Here is a 20,185-nt window from a genome sequence, read left to right on the forward strand (position 1 = left end):
ACAAGATAAGAGGAGGTGCGCAGGAGAAAGGGAGTCCCGCCACGATCAACTCCACCTCTGCTAAAACTACAACTTATGGACCAGATCCCCGCAGCACCCTAGCCAAAATGGCGGACTATTTAGAATCAAGAAAAACTGATACCAAGAATCTCTTCGCCGCAAAAGGATCCACAGTGCATGCATTTCCGCCCACTCCAAGGGTGCCGGATAACCTCAGGCAACAATTTGTAAAATTATAAAGACTTTGTACCAAGGAAATCAATAAATTCTGGGAGAGATTTATCCTCCAAACTTACCTGGAACAAGAGAAAATCCCAAGGGGTTTAAGAATTATCATTTTCCCGGACTTCACGGACCCTGAGGACGCCGACCTGGCGGCCAAATGGGAAGAAAACCTCATCATGGGTTCCAAAATAATGATGGAACTACTCCTAGAACATGCTGATAGAGCACATGGGAGATTAGTACTACAGATAGATCAACTGAATAATGACATCAAATCCAACAATTCGCCCATGGCAACCAAAGAAAAAAACTACAAAATCATGTATGAAATATTGCGAAATCACCAAGACGAAGTAAAAATCAGAAAATGTAGAACATTTGCAAGGGATGAAAGAGACTACCAAGACAAAAGAGTCTTCACCTTCCAACCAAAGTTTGACAATATACAAGGAAGTAACTCCAAAGGAAGTTCCCCAGCCAGCTCTCCGGCAACATCAGACGCAGACAGTGAACCAGAACAAGAAACTGAAGAAAATGAAGACTGTGACCAGGCACCCGATACGCCACAAGCAGAAACCGAAAGGTCAGCACCTCACGTAGAGAAGGAAGGTGCTGCATCAAGATCGTCCAGACAACATGAATTTAGCAGAAGCATTGGCTACAATTTTCTGGACGAGATCCAACGCTACAGGAAAGGAAACCGAGTCCCACAACAGCAACAACAACAACAAAATAACAAACGAGTCCATTTTTTAGACCCTACCCGGGGAAATATCCCACCAAGATTAGAGCCAAGAGAGGCAAGAGAGCGGGGGCCAAGAGACGCCCAAGAAGAATAAGAAAGTGCTATCAGACTAACAAGATCACAAACACAGCTACAGCAACGAATGCCAAGACAACATACTTAGTGACAAATCTCTCCACACACATCCTCTCAGAGCATGACTCAGAAATCCTAAACAAAGGTCTCTCTTTCGCTCCAGCAAAGCAAACCAACTATGTGAATGCCCAGATCGACCTGTTTAAATACATCATGAAACTCAAACTCAAGAAATGTTTCTCAAAACAAGTCAAGTGGAAACAACCCAAACCTGTACCAGCACCACTGAGCACCATAGATATGGAACATCTTGAGTGTACCCACCTCCTGACAACCCTGGACCACTCACCCAACAAGGAAACACAGACCATGCACCCGACCATGCAAGAACTGAATATTGAAGAAAGCAACTTGAAAATACCAGAAATGAAACCAACATCCAAATTCACTCCCAATCTACAAGGGGACAATGCAATAGACATTTTCAGCCTGGCGGTCACAAGAGACCTCCAAGCGTTACAGGATCGCATGAGAATGAAGCATTCAAGAAGAGAAGATAACATTACCAGTCAAGAACGACTCGCACTCAAGAGATTACAAGACAACCACCAAATCATAATCAAGGAAGCTGATGAAGGGGGCAACGTGGTCATAATGGACAGACCTGACTACGTAAAAATGGCCCTCACCCGTTTGACTACACCTGGTTGCTATGATACCATAAGTAAGAATCCAACGAATGAAGTCCGAACGGAAGCCAGTAGCCTGCTGACTAAATGGCACAAGCGCGGACTCTTGTCAGATGACGAAATGAAATACCTACACCTACCTCATCCTAGGATGCCGACGATCTACTTCTTGCCTAAAATCCACAAGATATTTGACCCCATACCAGAAGGACGACCAATACTGAGTGGAATAGGATGGGTAATGGAACCTTTGAATAAATACATCAACAACGTCCTGGCACCTGAGGTTCCAAAGATACCAACCTTCCTACGTGACACAATGCACACCGTACTAATTCTGCAGGATATCGTGTGGAACCAAGACTACACCCTGGTAACTCTGGATCTTAAAGCCCTATACACATCCATAGACCACGGACTAGCCTTAAAGGCCATTGATTTTGCCTTCGCAAAAGCATCAGCCTCATTCTGGTCACATTTGGAACTAACAAAGGAATTTCTGGAATTCTCACTGAGCAATACGATCTTCCTATTTGACCAACAATACTACAGGCAAACAAAAGGCATAGCCATGGGTGCAACATATGCATCTCCAATGGCCAATTTATTTATGCACCATTATGAACAAGTACACGCCTTCACCAACCATGACTTCAACAAACTAATCCACACTTGGATGCAATACATTGACGACATCCTGATGATCTGGCGTGGCACAGATGAAGAACTTGAAACATTCAAACGCTATTTGAATGAGAACAATTTTGGGATTGAACTAACGGGAACCTCAAGTAAGGTGAGCATTGACCTCCTGGATATCACTATCACGCCAGCTGGCACAGAACTAATGACCTCAACCTATAGAAAACCGACAGAAGTCAACTCAGTCTTGCATGCATCGAGCTGCCACAAAAGATCGGTAATCAATAATATCCCCAAAGGTGAATTCTTCCGAGCCAAAAGGAACTGCAGCACCCGGCCATCATATGGAAATGAATGTGCAACACTTAGTAGACGCTTCTATGAGAGGGGATACCCGGATCAATCAATACAAGCAGCCATAGCCATGGCCAACAGTAGAGAACGCAGCTCGCTTTTAACTCCCAAGGTGCCCAGCAGGAAACAGGTAGCAAATGACAGCCCAATAAGATACATTACCCAGTTCTGCAGTGATAGCCATCAAGTACAGAAGATTCTGAAGAGACATTGGCATATCTTATCAATAGATGAAGATATCAAGGCATGGATCCCAGACAAGCCAATCCTAACCTATACCAAGGCCAGAACACTCAAAAACATCCTCAGCCCATCATTCATGGTGCCTATTCCAACAGCTAATGGCAACTGGCTCACCAGCAACAAACCAGTGGGCTTCTACAAGTGTGGAAACTGCTCCATGTGCAAATTCGCTACAACGACCAAGACTGTGACTTTTAGTACCAGTGACACACATTCAATCAGAGAATACATCAACTGTAGATCCAAATTTGTGGTTTATGCTATTAACTGTGTATGTAATCGCAAATATATTGGGAGTACTAGAGAGAGCTCAGAACAAGGATCAGGGAACATCTCAATTCCCTACATTCCCAGGACACCAGATATCCACTGGCATTACACTGGCAGGAAGTACACCAGTGGGACAACAAGGAAGACATCACCTTCGTGGGACTGGAGAAAATATCAACCAACATAAAGGGCGGAGATAGAGAACAACAACTACGCCAGAAAGAAGCAAAGCTGATATGCAAATATCGCGCTGTTACTTTTGGTTTAAACAGTGACCATGATTTCCATGTTTTCCTGTAAATCAGCAGCACACAAACCTGTGAGAGTTTCTGCCCACACATGCATTATGAATACAACTGTGGTAATTTCCTTTCATGTACCAATCCTGTTCAGGCTCAGTCTGGGTAAATCCCCTACATTCCATTTTCACCCGTCTGACGTAAACCATGACAGGTCCCATCGCGTGGGACGGCCATTTTAGACCAATCACACTGCTTGTCTAAACCAACCAATCTGCGTCATGCTCTTATAACTTCCCGCAAGTAGGGCTGATCCACAGCACACAGATTCCCGAGAACGCTCGCACGCAACAAACTCGCCGGACCCGGCCAACGGTAGGCCTCTCAACAGACGCCCCCCCTTGGACGTCCCTCCCCGGCCTCCTGCCCAATTGCTACCACCTTGCCACACAAGGGAAGAATACTCAAAGGCATACAGGGGACAAATGAGTAACGAGATAGACACACGTAGGGGAGTCTCCCAAATGAACCATTCAGCAACTAATTTAATGGCCTAGTTTTAGCTCATACCAGGTCCCATTCCATATGCTGTTTGAATCACCACACAGAATGTAAGATATAATACACAGTGTTTGTCATTTTATACAAAATAGTAATAATTTATTGCGTAGGCCATTGGTCCTACGTTGACAAAAATAAAAAAACCACATAAATACATATATCGATATGGAAGATGTATAATTTGGAGGAAGGCGGGCACAAAACACTGTCTTCCTGGCCCTATCTGGCTAATAAGTCACAGAAATCCTCCAAAACATAGTGTCACTTAATACATATTCTAAAAATGATTATGCATGACAAGAATTGTACATGACTGAAAATACACATCCCAGGTCTACGTCCATGGTGGCGATGTTGGACCACGTAGCATAACTTGTTGGTACAGAGTGATGCAAGGGACGTTTCGGCAGGACATCAATTATACTGCCTTCGTCAGGACCCCAAGGGAGATGGAGCTCTGTAGATGTGATAAATAGTTTACATTACTGTCAAAAATAAAAACATATTGCAGGACCAGCGCCTAAAAGAGTGGCTGCTGGGGAAATAATATATAAACACGTGAGGCTAAAAGGAAAAACCTCCACCAACACGACACCAAACTACTGTGTATAGACAAAAAAACCCACATCTAACTACTGTGTATAGACAAAAAACCCCACATCTAACCAGTGTGGTGATATCTACATAGAGAGCAACCTCCACCTGAAGACGGTGAGGGGCAAGAGGGAAATTAAAACAGCCATTGAACTAAAACCCCCAACAAGGTTGTGTGTGGTGATGCTGTGCCCAAGAACCGGGGTGCCAAGTGCCCCAAAAGACCGAACCCAAGGCTGAAAAATCTGCAGTACCCCAAGACAGTGTATATAAAAAGGGCTAAATGGGCCCTCAACTTACTTTAAGAAAAACGATCCTCCAGAAGTATATTTGCTGCCTCAAAGGCGGCGCAAAGAGGAAAGAACCTACAAGTCTGCAAACATAGAGACAAAAGACCCATAAACAATGACACCCTAATCAAAAGAGGGGATAGCAACCCACAATGGACTACAAATCTCCCCCTTAAAACCTATAGGGAGCCACACTCTTGCTCACCTTGGTGGGAAGGCTGGGTATGACCTCAATAAGTGTGCCTCTATTGACTGTCGCATAGATCAAACGTCCATGTCACCAAATTCAGAGGTCCAGGGCAACCATGCAGTCGGGCGTCCTCCCGTAATCATTCCTAGACTGAGGAAAGGGGAACAGAGAAAGCCAGGTTGGCTTAAGCATGCAATCAAAAATGAAGGATCTACACGTCCTAATCACTCAAAGTTAATGGACATTTCACGGCTTAGAAATACGTGTGGAGCCGTATGCATGGGTGTCCACACGGAGCGCGTGGTACATACCCTTAGCAACATGCCCCATATGTCGGGCATACATAAATAGTACCTCACAGCCTTTGAATGCGGCGCCTACCTGCGTTACACTCATCAACTCCGCGTGTGTGCCGCCGAACGTAACCTGAGGAGAGCCTTCCACTTAACAGCCCAATTCCACAGTATTTCGTCGTCCGCACTACCCAAAACAGGAAATGCGGTATGCGCGCGCCGACAGTAGGTCCATGGAAACAAAGAAAGGGCACCCAGTTGCCTCAAGAACTGGTATCTATATACAGAGCCCATACATGGGCAAAGAAATGGGACTCGAAGCTGAAACCAGCGGCCAGGGATAAGGTTGATGTACTAAAGTTGCGGAAGTCCCGATGGAACTTTTACTAAGCCCCACACAGAGGAGCTAGTTATACCCAGCAACGCGCCGCGAGGTTTATAATTATATGGAGGCATAGATCAGGCTGTGAATATAGCCCGAAGTCTCATACCACTGAGTGGGTGAGAGAAAGGCCAGAAAAACCAAATAAAGACCTAAAGCTAAAAGGTAAAAAATAGTAATAGAAAATAAATAAACATAAATGGGGATGAAAAACAGCAAAAGGTTGCGCCAAATGGACCAAACATTATGTGCAGAGGCAGAACTACCCTAGATCAAAGACGGGGGCCCAAAGAGAAACCATGACCAGGATAGCAACAGTCACCATCGTAGAGGATTGCTCTCATTTAAACCCCGTTCAATTGTATCTAACCGATGTATCCACCCAGCCTCAGCCAAATTTAGGCTGCGTGGCGAGATATTTTGTCTAGGGTGAGCTTCCAAAATCCACCAATATAGGTCCTCGGGAGAGTGACCATATTCCATATAGTGAGATACTAATGGTGCATTAATGTTCTTACACCTGATGCGAGATCTATGTTCTACTATACGTGTGTGGGTGGGTCTCGAAGTCTGGCCAACATACTTAAGGCCACATGGACACTGTATATAGCGTTGGGGGTTTTACAGTTAGTCATGGCACGGATATCCCATTTTCTGTCTCTCACCTGAAACTCTTTAATTTTTTTGGTATATTTGCAGACTGAACAGCCTCCACAAGGGAAGTGTCCCACCAACGGGCAGAGATCCCAACCCGTGGTTCTGTTTCGGGAAACCTGTGGTTTTGCATGCACGAACAGGTCCCTCAGATTTTTCTGTCTAGTCATGGCAAATAAAGGTATTGGTTCGTCACTCAGTTCCAATTTGACCAAAGGCCCAAATTTCTTGATCAATTTCTTGACTGCATACGTATGCGTAGAATAAGGCAGCACACAGACAAGTTTTTCTTCAGTAGTATGTACTTTTGGTGTGAGGAGACATTCCCTAGGGGTGAATCTCGCTCTTTTGGCCGCCTTAGAGACCAATTTACTTGGATAACCCCTTGCCACCAGGCGCGTTTTGAGATTATCTGCGTTGGTGGTATATTCAGCGATAGATGTGCAATTTCTGCGCAACCGCAGAAATCGACCATACGGAAGATTCTCTTTTACTCCCCTCGGATGGAAACTCGAGAAATGAAGCAATGTATTTCTATCCGTAGGTTTTCTGAATAATAAGCACTCTAAGTTGTCATTCCTCACGTATATTCTGAGGTTCAAAAACTGGATCTCTTTTATACTGGAACTGATTGTAAATTTGATCTCTGTGTGTTGCCTATTGATCCACAGGAAAAATTCCTGGAGAGCTGAGGCCGAACCGTGCCAAATCAGAAGAATATCGTCAATGTAGCGCTGCCATAGTTTAATGTGGCCCACAAACAGATTTGTTTCAGAGAGGATAAAATGATGTTCCCACGTTGCCATATATAATATGGCTAGGCTGGGGGCAAAAGCCGCACCCATAGCCGTCCCATGGGTCTGTAGAAAGAACTGGTCTTTATATTGAAAATAGTTCTTTTCAAGGGCCATCGTAAGCAGCTCCAAGATAAATTCTGCAGGGGTATTCCGAGTTGATCCCTCAATGGTAAGAATTTCACGTACACATTGAACCGCCTCCTGTTGAGGAATACCCGTGTAAAGTGCACATATGTCCAAAGTGACAAGGATCTCCTCCTCAGTGTTAAATGGTCTTCCTTCCACCAATTTAATCACTGAAGAACTGTCACGTAAATAAGTGTTAGTTTCCTGGCTAAGGGGCTGCAGAAATTTGTCAATGTATTTGCATATAGGCGGGGATGGATATCCAAAGATGAGTTTGATTTTCTCAACCTTTCGGAAGGGCGCACCCCTACATTCTATGCTATTCCAAAAATACATAAGAATGCCGATAACCCTCCGGGGCGCCCCATTGTTGCTGGCTGCGGCTCGGTACTTGAGCCTATATGCAAATGCATTGACAAATTTCTGCAGCCCCTTAGCCAGGAAACTAACACTTATTTACGTGACAGTTCTTCAGTGATTGAATTGGTGGAAGGAAGACCATTTAACACTGAGGAGGAGATCCTTGTCACTTTGGACATATGTGCACTTTACACGAGTATTCCTCAACAGGAGGCAGTTCAATGTGTACGTGAAATTCTTACCATTGAAGGATCAACTCGGAATACCCCTGCAGAATTTATCTTGGAGCTGCTTAGGATAGCCCTTGAAAAGAACTATTTTCAATATAAAGACCAGTTCTTTCTACAGACCCATGGGACGGCTATGGGTGCGGCTTTTGCCCCCAGCCTAGCCATATTATATATGGCAATGTGAGAACATCATTTTGTCCTCTCTGAAACAAATCCGTTTGTGGGCCACATTAAACTATGGCGGCGCTACATTGACGATATTCTTCTGATTTGGCACGGTTCGGCCTCAGCTCTCCAGGAATTTTTCCTGTGGATCAATAGGCAACACACAGAGATCAAATTTACAATCAGTTCCAGTATAAAAGAGATCCAGTTTTTGAACCTCAGAATATACGTGAGGAATGACAACTTAGAGTGCTCATTATTCAGAAAACCTACGGATAGAAATACATTGCTTCATTTCTCGAGTTTCCATCCGAGGGGAGTAAAAGAGAATCTTCCGTATGGTCGATTTCTGCGGTTGCGCAGAAATTGCACATCTATCGCTGAATATACCACCCACGCAGATAATCTCAAAACGCGCCTGGTGGCAAGGGGTTATCCAAGTAAATTGGTCTCTAAGGCGGCCAAAAGAGCGAGATTCACCCCTAGGGAATGTCTCCTCGCACCAAAAGCACATACTACTGAAGAAAAACTTGTCTGTGTGCTGCCTTATTCTACGCATACGTATGCAGTCAAGAAATTGATCAAGAAATTTTGGCCTTTGGTCAAATTGGAACTGAGTGACGAACCAATACCTTTATTTGCCATGACGAGACAGAAAAATCTGAGGGACCTGTTCGTGCATGCAAAACCACAGGTTTCCCGAAACAGAACCACGGGTTGGGCTCTCCGCCCGTTGGTGGGACACTTCCCTTTGGAGGCTGTTCAGTCTGCAAATATACCAAAAAAATTAAAGAGTTTCAGGTGAGAGACAGAAAATGGGATATCCGTGCCATGACTAACTGTAAAACCCCCAACGCGATATACTGTATCCAGTGTCCATGTGGCCTTAAGTATGTTGGCCAGACTTTGAGACCCACCCACACACGTATAGTAGAACATAGATCTCGCATCAGGTGTAAGAACATTAATGCACCATTAGTATCTCACTATATGGAATATGGTCACTCTCCCGAGGACCTATATTGGTGGATTTTGGAAGCTCACCCTAGACAAAATATCTCGCCACGCAGCCTGAATTTGGCTGAGGCTAGGTGGATACATCGGTTATATACAATTGAACGGGGTTTAAATGAGAGCAATCCTCTAAGATGGTGACTGTTGCTATCCTGGTCATGGTTTCTTTTTGGGCCCCCGTCTTTGATCTAGGGTAGTTCCTCCTCTGCACATAATGTTTGGTCCATTTGGCGCAACCTTTTGCTGTTTTTCATCCCCATTTATGTTTATTTATTTTCTATTACTATTTTTTACCTTTTAGCTTTAGGTCTTTATTTGGTTTTTCTGGCCTTTCTCTGACCCACTCAGTGGTATGAGACTTCGGGCTATATTCACAGCCTGATCTATGCCTCCATATAATTATAAACCTCGCGGCGCGTTGCTGGGTATAACTAGCTCCTCTGTGTGGGGCTTAGTAAAAGTTCCATCGGGACTTCCGCAACTTTAGTACATCAACCTTATGCTGGCCGCTGGTTTCAGCTTCCAGTCCCATTTCTTTGCCCATGTATGGGCTCTGTATATAGATACCAGTTCTTGAGGCAACTGGGTGCCCTTTCTTTGTTTCCATGGACCTACTGTCGGCGCGCGCATACCGCATTTCCTGTTTTGGGTAGTGCGGACGACGAAACACTGTGGAATTGGGCTGTTAAGTGGAAGGCTCTCCTCAGGTTACGTTCGGCGCCACACACGCGGAGTTGAGGAGTGTAACGCAGGTAGGCGCCGCATTCAAAGGCTGTGAGGTACTATTTATGTATGCCCGACATATGGGGCATGTTGCTAAGGGTATGTACCACGCGCTCCGTGTGGACACCCATGCATACGGCTCCACACGTATTTCTAAGCTGTGAAATGTCCATTAACTTTGAGTGATTAGGACGTGTAGATCCTTCATTTTTGATTGCATGGTTAAGCCAACCTGGCTTTCTCTGTTCCCCTTTCCTCAGTCTAGGAATGATTACGGGAGGACGCCCGACTTCATGGTTGCCCTGGACCTCTGTATTTGGTGACATGGACGTTTGATCTATGCGACAGTCAATAGAGGCACACTTATTGAGGTCATACCCAGCCTTCCCACCAAGGTGAGCAAGAGTGTGGCTCCCTATAGGTTTTAAGGGGGAGATTTGTAGTCCATTGTGGGTTGCTATCCCTTCTTTTGATTAGGGTGTCATTGTTTATGGGTCTTTTGTCTCTATGTTTGCAGACTTGTAGGTTCTTTCCTCTTTGCGCCGCCTTTGAGGCAGCAAATATACTTCTGGAGGATCGTTTTTTTTCTTAAAGTAAGTTGAGGGCCCATTTAGTCCTTTTTATATACCCTGTCTTGGGGTACTGCAGATTTTTCAGCCTTGGGTTCGGTCTTTTGGGGCACTTGGCACCCCGGTTCTTGGGCACAGCATCACCACACACTACCTTGTTGGGGGTTTTAGTTCAATGGGTGTTTTAATTTCCCTCTTGCCCCTCACCGTCTTCAGGTGGAGGTTGCTCTCTATGTAGATATCACCACACTGGTTAGATGTGGGGTTTTTTGTCTATACACAGTAGTTTGGTGTCGTGTTGGTGGAGGTTTTTACTTTTAGCCTCACGTTTTGAAATATTATTTCCCCAGCAGCCGCTCTTTTAGGCGCTGGTCCTGCAATATGTTTTTATTTTTGACAGTAATGTAAACTATTTATCACATCTACAGAGCTCCATCTCCCTTGGGGTCCTGACGAAGGCAGTATAATTGATGTCCTGCCGAAACGTCCCTTGCATCACTCTGTACCAACGAGTTATGCTACGTGGTCCTACATCGCCACCATGGACGTAGACCTGGGATGTGTATTTTCAGTCATGTACAATTCTTGTCATGCATAATCATTTTTAGAATATGTATTAGGTGACACTATGTTTTGGAGGATTTCTGTGACTTATTAGCCAGATAGGGCCAGGAAGACTGTGTTTTGTGCCCGCCTTCCTCCAAATTATAGAATTGTCTCTGTGTCACCTTTCGTTTTATGATTGAATCACTGAAATGCTATTAGATGTATACATACATCTTCCATATCGATATATGTATTTATGTGGTTTTTTTATTTTTGTCAACGTAGGACCAATGGTCTACGCAATAAATTATTACTATTTTGTATAAAATGACAAACACTGTGTATTATATCTTACATTCTGTGTGGTGATTCAAACAGCATATGGAATGGGACCTGGTCTGAGCTAAAACTAGGCCATTAAATTAGTTGCTGAATGGTTCATTTGGGGGACTCCCCTACGTGTGTCTGTCCAATTGCTACCACCTAGCACCCCACCTCTCCGATTGATTTGTAATTAATATCGGCCACCCGTCCATGGGTCCCATCCCTGCTGACAACCCTATCTATCTTTTTTAGATCGGCTATCCAGCCACCTGGCGCCCTTTTCTGGGAGGGACCAGCTTACAGCAATTGAAGTCCCCCCTTTAACTCAATTGGGTAAGACTCCGCTTCCTCTACAGTTACCCAACTAGGCTGTCTTACCAAATTCTTTTGGCCCTTGACTCAACTAATTGACTCTCCTTTTCCCTCTCTCCCTTCCGTCTCTTACTCTGTCTCAATTGACTTCACACTGTAACTATACATCTTGTCATGCCTTAATGTAACCATCAATTGCTATATGTTCTGCCCTGTCACTTACCCCATCACCACCACTCATGATCACGGGTTTTGCTAAATTACTAATCTGTTATCACAATGTGCTTCCTTTCCTCATGACTGGAACACATTATTAAATACATGCATATCGAATGGAATATATATGTTATAAATAAACAATGGGTATCACTATGTGACTTCACGGTGCACATCACAACATCACCAAATCACAGCCTTGAAAAAGACTTAGGTTGAAACGCGCGTCGGCTGTGTAGCGAGTTACCATGTCAAAAACTTGTCATTTCATTTCTACAATGATGTTTTCTTTGGTGCTAACTAACCAAAAATAAACAAATTAATTACTATGACCTGACTGGACCGTATAATTGATCTAATCGCTCAACAAGCGACCATTGGGCCACCATACCCTACCAGCGCCCAACTGATCCAGAGTTTGTCATCCGCCCAACTACTGCAATATATACATACCTTTGTGATAAAAAAAAGAAAATGTCATCTTTAAGAATTATTGCAAATGTCTGCATTCATCATGGATCAAAATTGTATGCATTGTCAAGAGTTTTCTTTAGTGGCCATTGACTTGAAAAATGGATAACCAATTCAGTGTGATGCCTAAATGAATAAATGGCATGCCTATCATTGACAAATAGGATTGTGATCTCTTGATTTCAGCTGTTAGGATACCAGTTCAAATGTAGTGACATAAACTTGTAATTGAGTATACAGACAGTTGCAGATTGGTGCTTGAATAAATGTCAATGAATTAGTATTAACCAGGTTGTTCTGCCTTCTTGCTCCTTACTTATCCACCCCTCTACCCGTAGCACACCTTTATGTATCTTACTTTCCCATGACCTACTCTCATTTCTTCCCATCTCAGCTATGCTTACTCGTCATTCTCTGATTCTTCCATTGGTGAAATCAAATTACAAACTTGGAGACAGGCATATATAAAACAACTTTAAAAAAGTAATATGAATCGGTGTAGTGGCTCTCCTGAATTAACTTAATTTTCCCAGGTCAGGTCCAATGACCACACACCACAAGGGTCTTTGGTTGGGGTTAAAAAAGGGGTCTAAAGTAACAAGTTCTTTAGTACTTGTCTAGCCGTAGTCTGGTTCTTTCCTGATGCATGATATCACACACCAGATGTAGGATTGATGCAGGTTAGCTGAATAGGTATGACACAAATTCCTCAAAATCAGAATTCCCTTGTGGGATTGTGGACTTAAGCAATGTCCTGCTTTCTTGGCTGTCTGTTGTGGAAGGTTAAGTATGAAAGGGAGCTCGCCTCACAGGTGTTTGAGTCCATGGTTTTAATTGCCTGTGGACCTGCGCCATATGTTTCTGAGCCATCCTGCCCAAAGGACCAGTGCCTAATGCAAGACGTGGGCCACCTCCAGTTCCGCTGTGGCTTCTCACTATGCCTCTCACCACCATCCACTATCGGGGTCCTGGCTCCAAGGCCCATTAGCCCATTCTTTATTTCTCCTTCTTGACATCCACCACATGTTTGTACCTCTAGGCCCTTCTCTTCTTCCCTCTCCAATCCCCTCTTACTCTTCATCATCCAGCTCCATCTGCTCTTCCTCAATGCTTTGCCACATGCTCATTCCTCCACCTGTCCCAAGCCTCCTCTTGTCAGTCTCGGGTGTGCCATTCCCGCTAGTCTTCTCTTGGCTGTCAGATAATGTTCCCCCCCTTGTTCTGTTGCTGCTTTTCCCTCCATTCTGCTCAGCCTCCTACTCTCCTCTGGCGTTTCTTCTTCTCCCCTTTTCTCAGCATCCTCCTCCTTTGAACTCCTGATGCTCCACCATTTCTCCTTTCCTCCTTTCTCAAGCTCCTCTTCTCCTATCTTCTCAACCCCTCCTTCCAACTTCTGATGTGTCACCCCAAATCCTCCCCTCTTTTCTCACCATCCTCTTGTTATCTCACCCTGCTATTCTTTTCTCCACCCCTCAAACCTCTCCTCTTAGCCTCTTCTGGCTACGCTCTCCAAATTCTGGCCTCCTGTTATCGCTCCATCTGCACATTCCCCCAAACTCCTCTTTCTGAACAAGATTTCCACTTGTAGTGTGCTCTGCCCCTGCCTTCCTGGCCCAACGGTGCAAACTAATGAATAAAAAAAAGCAGAAGGAAGAGTCCCATAAATATGTGAGGAGAGCTGAGCTGCCAAGTCTGTAGAACCTTTCTCTTGCCTCTTAGTTTGCACACAAACTGCTAATTTGATTCCTTCCAACTGGTCAGGGCACATTCAGAAAGTTTTTCACTTGGATGTCTATGAAATATCCTCATCTCCCACCTTGCTGGTAATTTTACACTAACTTGGTGAATGGGGTGTTAAGGTTTAGTAACGATACCAAAGCATGATTTCCTCATAACAAGCTTGCTTAGTGGGACAGTACCATATCAGGCTGTGCAAATCCTTAAAAATCCCTCTCAACCTGCAGGGCGAGTTCCTTTAGTTTACCAACTTAAGAGAAGTTCACTCACCCCATGATGATGGGTGACACAATATTTACCAATGTCTTCTGTAAAATGGTGCATGTCCCCATAAGCACACTTCATATTTGGTGCAATGCTGCCACACTGAGGCCAGTCATGTATATTGAAACATATTTGCCATCTACAGCAGACAAAGTTAGTTTGCAGTAAATGTCAAATAAGAGCTTCAGACATTGCAGCATGTTAGAGTACCATGCAAACGTTACTCGCCCTTCACAAAATCTACTTGCCAATACGAGTGGGCTAGTAGATTTTGAGAGGCCTGTATATGGTTGTGCAGACTCGCTTAATGAGATGGTACCACATGGTACCATTCTATGGCATTCAGCTGTATTTCGCTGGTATATTTGTCCTAGTATCGCCCCCCTGTCAGCCTCTTGATTCATGTTTGCAGCAGGCTACCCTATTGAGCCTTACCCTCCAACCTAGATGCTATGATGTTGTGAGCTATCCAAGACATTCACTTCCTTCTCTTATCTTGTTCCCTACTTGGTCTTCTGCAGCTGCCCAATAAAGGCTCTGACTTACTAGCACATCTTCTCTCCCTCTGTTCACTGACTAATCTGCATCTGGAATGCAATTCTAATAAGCACACTAGCAGGAGATGTCTTCCACTTTTGTACCAGTGGAAGGGGAGTCATTGGAGCAATGAGAGGGCTGAGTCACTGCTCTGCTTCTCATTAGTTCCACTCCACATGATTTGCTTAGGCTTATCTGTGCCGCCTCCTTCCCATGTTAGTCTTCCCTTCATTCAAGCTCTGCTGTTGTGAACTTTTCACTTAGCCAGGCCCCACAGTCCAAGGTTGCTAAATACCTGTCTTCCATGTAAAGGTTAAGCAGGCTCTCGAATTGGTAGCATACCCGCACGGAGTGCAGATGTCCGATCACTGTATTTTCCATTCACCACCTCCAGGGGTTGCATCAGCAAGCGGGTGGCTTCCACGGCCCACAATGTTCTCCATGCTGCACATTGGAGCTCCATATTTCTTAGTTCTTCCTTCCTCTCAACTTTCCCCTCTTTTTTTTGCTTTGCTCTCCTCTACTACTAGCACTTTCTTCATTTGCTCCCTTATCTTTTTAACCATTTTCCTTTCTCTGTAACCATCTTTGTTCTCCGGTCATCTATTCTTTTGTTTTGTCTTGCTGCTTTCACCCCTGATTAATGCATTTTATTTTCCCCTGCTTATAGCTACGTGGATTCCTGACTGAGGTGCTTATAGATCAGCTGCCAAACCTGGTAGAGCTGCAACGGTACCTAGGCCATCTCGCTGTGAGCGATCCTGCCCCGCCCAAGAGGGACCTCGTACTGGAACAGGTACTCAGCCTTTATCTTCAGCACATTGTCTTATGGTGTCTATTTTTTTAAGCTAATTTAGTAGTTGAAGATTGTCTTGATGTAGTTCTGTGTTTATGCTAGAGAATGTGATTATTTGATGTTTTATTTGATGAGTACATTATAATGCGCAATTAAACACTTAAATGCATGAATAGATTCCAAAGAAAGCTAGAGGTTGAACATGTGTATTTCCTGATAGCTACCCCCTCACCTCCAAACCCTGTCCACATTTTCTTTCAGGATTTGCTTAATTCTATGGTCTTCCTCACTGCCCGTGACAACATTGTCAGGACAGATTCTACCTTTTCGTTGGGAAACCACCTATATCTTGTCAACATATTATTTACTGTAATCACTTAATTCGTCGGATTTTTATTTATGGCTTTGTGGCTATGCCGGTACAATCATGCCATAGTGGAGCTCTTGTCAACCTCATCACAAAGTGGCTCTGCATTTTATGTATTTACTTAAACATTTTTGTAGTATCGCTTAAACCACCAAGGTAGCTACTTTCCAGAGTGGAAAAAGGCATAAGGAAAATTATGGGTTTCAGGGAAAGAGCTACGTCTTGTTGGTTCTATGTTAGAAGATCAGAATTGGTTTCTTGCGGGGAAAATAACAGTTATTTTACTGTTTATTTTGCTGCAAAATGCTGGGGGACACCTCCTCAATCTCTTCCTCATCTACCCTCATCCCACTTTCCATATTCTTAACCCCAATCCCTTATCTATCTGTTCGTGGCAAAAAATGCTGTACATAAAATGTGGTTAAAAAAAAAAATCTTTTGCCTGCGACCAACATGGTGTTTACCGTCTTGTCATCCTGGTAAATGGCCACATTTCCGATAAGGGAGGGGTAAAGATGCCAGTGGGTATAATGAAGAAGACTTGACACTAGGTGGTGCCTTTCTGTGATTTTAGATTTGGAAAAGCAAATGGGGAAAAAAGGAGCAGAAGAATCTTGGGGGGTGAGGGGGCAGTATGTTTTAAATGTCCATATTGGTAAAGTATGACGGAATCTCAGTGGACACGGAGGAAAAACATAAACAAGAATCATTTTCGCTACCTTGACACAGTGGATGAATGGTAGTGTGCTAGAGATACATGCAACATTTAGGAATTCGTAAACAAGCTGTGGGATAGCATTTTACACTTAATGTAGTATAGAAAACATTGAAAAAGTAAAGTCAGAGAAAGCACTTGTCCGGAGCATCACCTGGGAGATTACTAGTTGTGACATATTTGTTAAATTATTTTAATTTGAAGTAATAGTTTGGATCCTGGTTGGGTTGAAATTGGTGACAAATAGGTTGACTTTCCTTGGTTTAGGTAAAGAAATAGTCAATTTCTGTAATCCACAAACTCCAAGACTGGGTACCCCTGCTATTCATGGGGATGACAGTCACTGAGTCTGAGGTTTTTCTCTTCTTCACTGTCTTTGAGAGGTACTTGTGGAGAGGTTTGCACAGCAAGGAACTTCAAATGTGGGCGACTACTGGAGGGACTGCTAATTTGGGGGCCTCCGCACTAACACCCAGTGCTCCCCTCTGGTTGTCATCCTCGCTCCTTTGTACTTCAAAGGAATTCCTTCTGCTATTTCTCCTTTACTTTCTTTCTGGCCTCCTCGTTTCACTTTCTCTCTTGTTCCTGCTTCACACTTTTGTCTTCTCTCTTCACTTAGCCCTTCTTGGGAATCTCTCTGTTCTCTCTTCACCTCCTCTGAATTGCTCACCACTTCCTCCTGCTCTTCAGGTATAGCTCCATTCCGCTGGGCTTCTGCCTTCTCGCCATCTCTGTTGTTCACATACTTTATCCTTTGGCTCTGCACTTTCTGCTTTCTCTCCAGCCTCCTTGGTATCCGCCCTCCTATCCTCTGGGATCTCTCCCTTCCCAAGCTCCAGATGTCCTTCACCTCCTCCTTCTCTTCCCTAAACCTCCCTCTATACCCCAACTTAGTCTCCTCCTCCCACTCTCTTCCAGACACCTCCACTCCTCCGGCTGTCTCCAAAATAACCAATTTCTCGCTCCAGTATGGTCCCTGTCCTTACCACCTCTTTCAAAACTCCCACAGCATTCTGCTACAGTCTGTCCCTTTTGTAGGGCCTTGAACCCACCTCCCAGCCTTTCTCTGACTTCGGGTGACTTTGTTGTATCTAGCTACACAGTTGGTATGGAGACACACTTGAATCCCCAAGGGGACTTTGCTCTGTCTCGCTGTGCAATTAGTACAGTATTATGGAGTTTGGTTCATAGGCCTCATAGATCTTGGGTTCATAGATGGATTTCAGGCTTTATATGGGACTTGGGTTTGGTGAATTCCTCCAATGGATCGTCCTCTCACTGTTTTCCACCGCTTTGCCCTGCCCTATAGGCGGATTCCCTTAGTCTAACCACAAGAGCCAGGCAGAGTACTTTGTAACACTCACCACCTAATTTGTCAAGTGATATCATAAAAGCCAGTAAACTAAGGAAGAGACGCTGCAGGAATGTTATAGACTACTGCAAGCATATGCACATAACAGCTGCATGAAATCATTGAAAACTGAGGGCACACAGCAAAACAGACAAGCGCCACAGACTCTTGTGTGATAGAAGAAATGCTCACCACAAGTAGGGCCAGTGCAAACCCTAGGTAACTGGTTCTTGAGACATGGTCAAACAAATCCAGTACATTATGACACAAGACAAACTGAAAAGTATAAAAGGGAAATAAAGGATGAGGGAGTGGAAGGGCGTCTAGAGAGGTGGCGCAATGGAAGAAGCAAATATGGTATGGTAAGACATTTATAGAGCGCTAGCTAAGGCCCGAGGGCATCTAGGCACTAGTAGAGGGTTGGCCTGGTGAGCTGAGGAGAGACACAACTAAACAAGTTGCTTTTTCAGCACCTTGCGGAACTGAAGGTGGCCATTAATCTCACACAAGAAAGGGGAAGAGCATTCCACAGAGTGGGTACGAGACCTGAGAAGGAACGTCAAACCAGCTGAGATTTGTGGTAATGTGGCGTTTTAGTGCATTTTGTGAGGCTGAGCGAAGACACCTAGTTGGGCGGTAGCAGTCCAATTTAGCTTGCAGATAGTGCGGCCCGGTATCGTGAAATATCTGGTAAACAATACACAAGATTTATTATTTAATTTGGGCTTTCAAAGGTAGCCAGTGAAGCTGTCGCTGCATGGACCGAGAGGATGTGAATTTATGATCAGTTGCGCTGCCGCGTTTTGAAGAGTTTGAAATCGCTGGATCCGATATGCTGGTTGACCTAAGTGTATACCGTTGCAATAGTCAAGTGAGCGGTTACATGTCTTTATACCGAAAACTTTTATTTTGAATGAACATATATTGAGTATTTTATAACAAAAACCTTTATAGTGAATGTACATGTTTCTTTTTTAGGGGGTAGTCTCCCCCAAACCCATGTTTCCCACCCCTAAAAACCCACCCGACCGTTTCCAAAAATGAACCCTTTACCCCACCCCTAAATCCATTCACTATAAAGGTTTTCAATATAAAAGATTTGATAAATGTTTCCTTCACTATATCATTTTCGATATAAACACTGTATACCCCAGTGAGCCCATAATGGATGAAGTAACTACCTTCACCCGGAATTCTGCAGGGAGAGTTCTTTTAAGAACTTTTAGTTTGGTTAAGCCTGCACCACACACTGAGGTGATCTGAACTTCTCTTGAGACAGACGGCAGTAGCTTCACCCCCTGGCGTTTAAGAGGTTCTTGGCACAGGGCAGGGGCCAGGAGACTTTGGCCAGCGGGTGGCAAAACAAAGGACCTTAGTTTTCTCCCCATTTAACTTAAACCAATTATTTGGTCCAGTCCCCACTTGCCGATATACAATTTCTCAACTTATGCTGTGGTTCGAGTATAGGTGAGTCGAGACGAAACACTAGCTGCGTGTCATTGGCATAGGTATACAAATGTACCCCATATTCAGAAATGAGGTCCGCCAAGGGTTGCGGGTAAAGATTAAATGAGAGTGGAGACAGGACGGATCCCTGAGGGACACCACATGAGAGCAATGGTGGCAGACCAACCAGAATGAAGAGAAACAGTTTTCAAATGGATTGTATTCTCCCACGTACTCCTCATCTTATGATATTCGTATCCACCAGCTTCGCTGCTTCGGGAAAATATTTCTCGGCAGAGGGCGCTGTGCACAAGGTTGTGGCGTCATTGTTGTTTGGGAGAATTCTCTGTTTAGGCTGAATTTCCTAACCTAGTGAGTTGGGGTTTATTTTTTTTCTCCTGCCAAGAGTGAGACTCTTTTACCCTCACTCTTGGGCATGATTTGAGTGTGTTTCTTTGAATCTAGATGTGTTTAATGGGCTATGGGGTCTTTTACTCCATAGGGCTTCATGTGTTTTTGTGATGTGTGTTACACAGCACCCTCAGTGCAGTGACACAGGGGTGTCATAGTGACCCCCCAGTATAGACTCCATACCCTGGGACTGACTACTGTCTCCCAGGGCATGTAAAGCCACCATTGACTTTACTAGTCTTAAATTCTGAACAGAACCAGT

The 20,185-nt window shown here is 44.2% G+C and overlaps 1 protein-coding gene across 1 annotated transcript in view; it reads left to right on the forward strand.

Moving 5' to 3' along the window:
- Positions 1-20,185, forward strand: part of ZMYND10 (zinc finger MYND-type containing 10) — a 1,281,921-nt gene that overhangs the window by 944,977 nt on the left and 316,759 nt on the right. Inside the window, exon 9 of the mRNA XM_069644108.1 lies at positions 15,508-15,633. Coding sequence (XP_069500209.1) covers positions 15,508-15,633 — 126 coding nt within the window. The remainder of the gene's footprint in view (positions 1-15,507; positions 15,634-20,185) is intronic.

The sequence above is a fragment of the Ambystoma mexicanum genome, chromosome 2p, assembly GCF_040938575.1.
Source record: "Ambystoma mexicanum isolate Mex_15411 chromosome 2p, UKY_AmexF1_1, whole genome shotgun sequence".
Lineage (NCBI taxonomy): Eukaryota > Metazoa > Chordata > Amphibia > Caudata > Ambystomatidae > Ambystoma > Ambystoma mexicanum.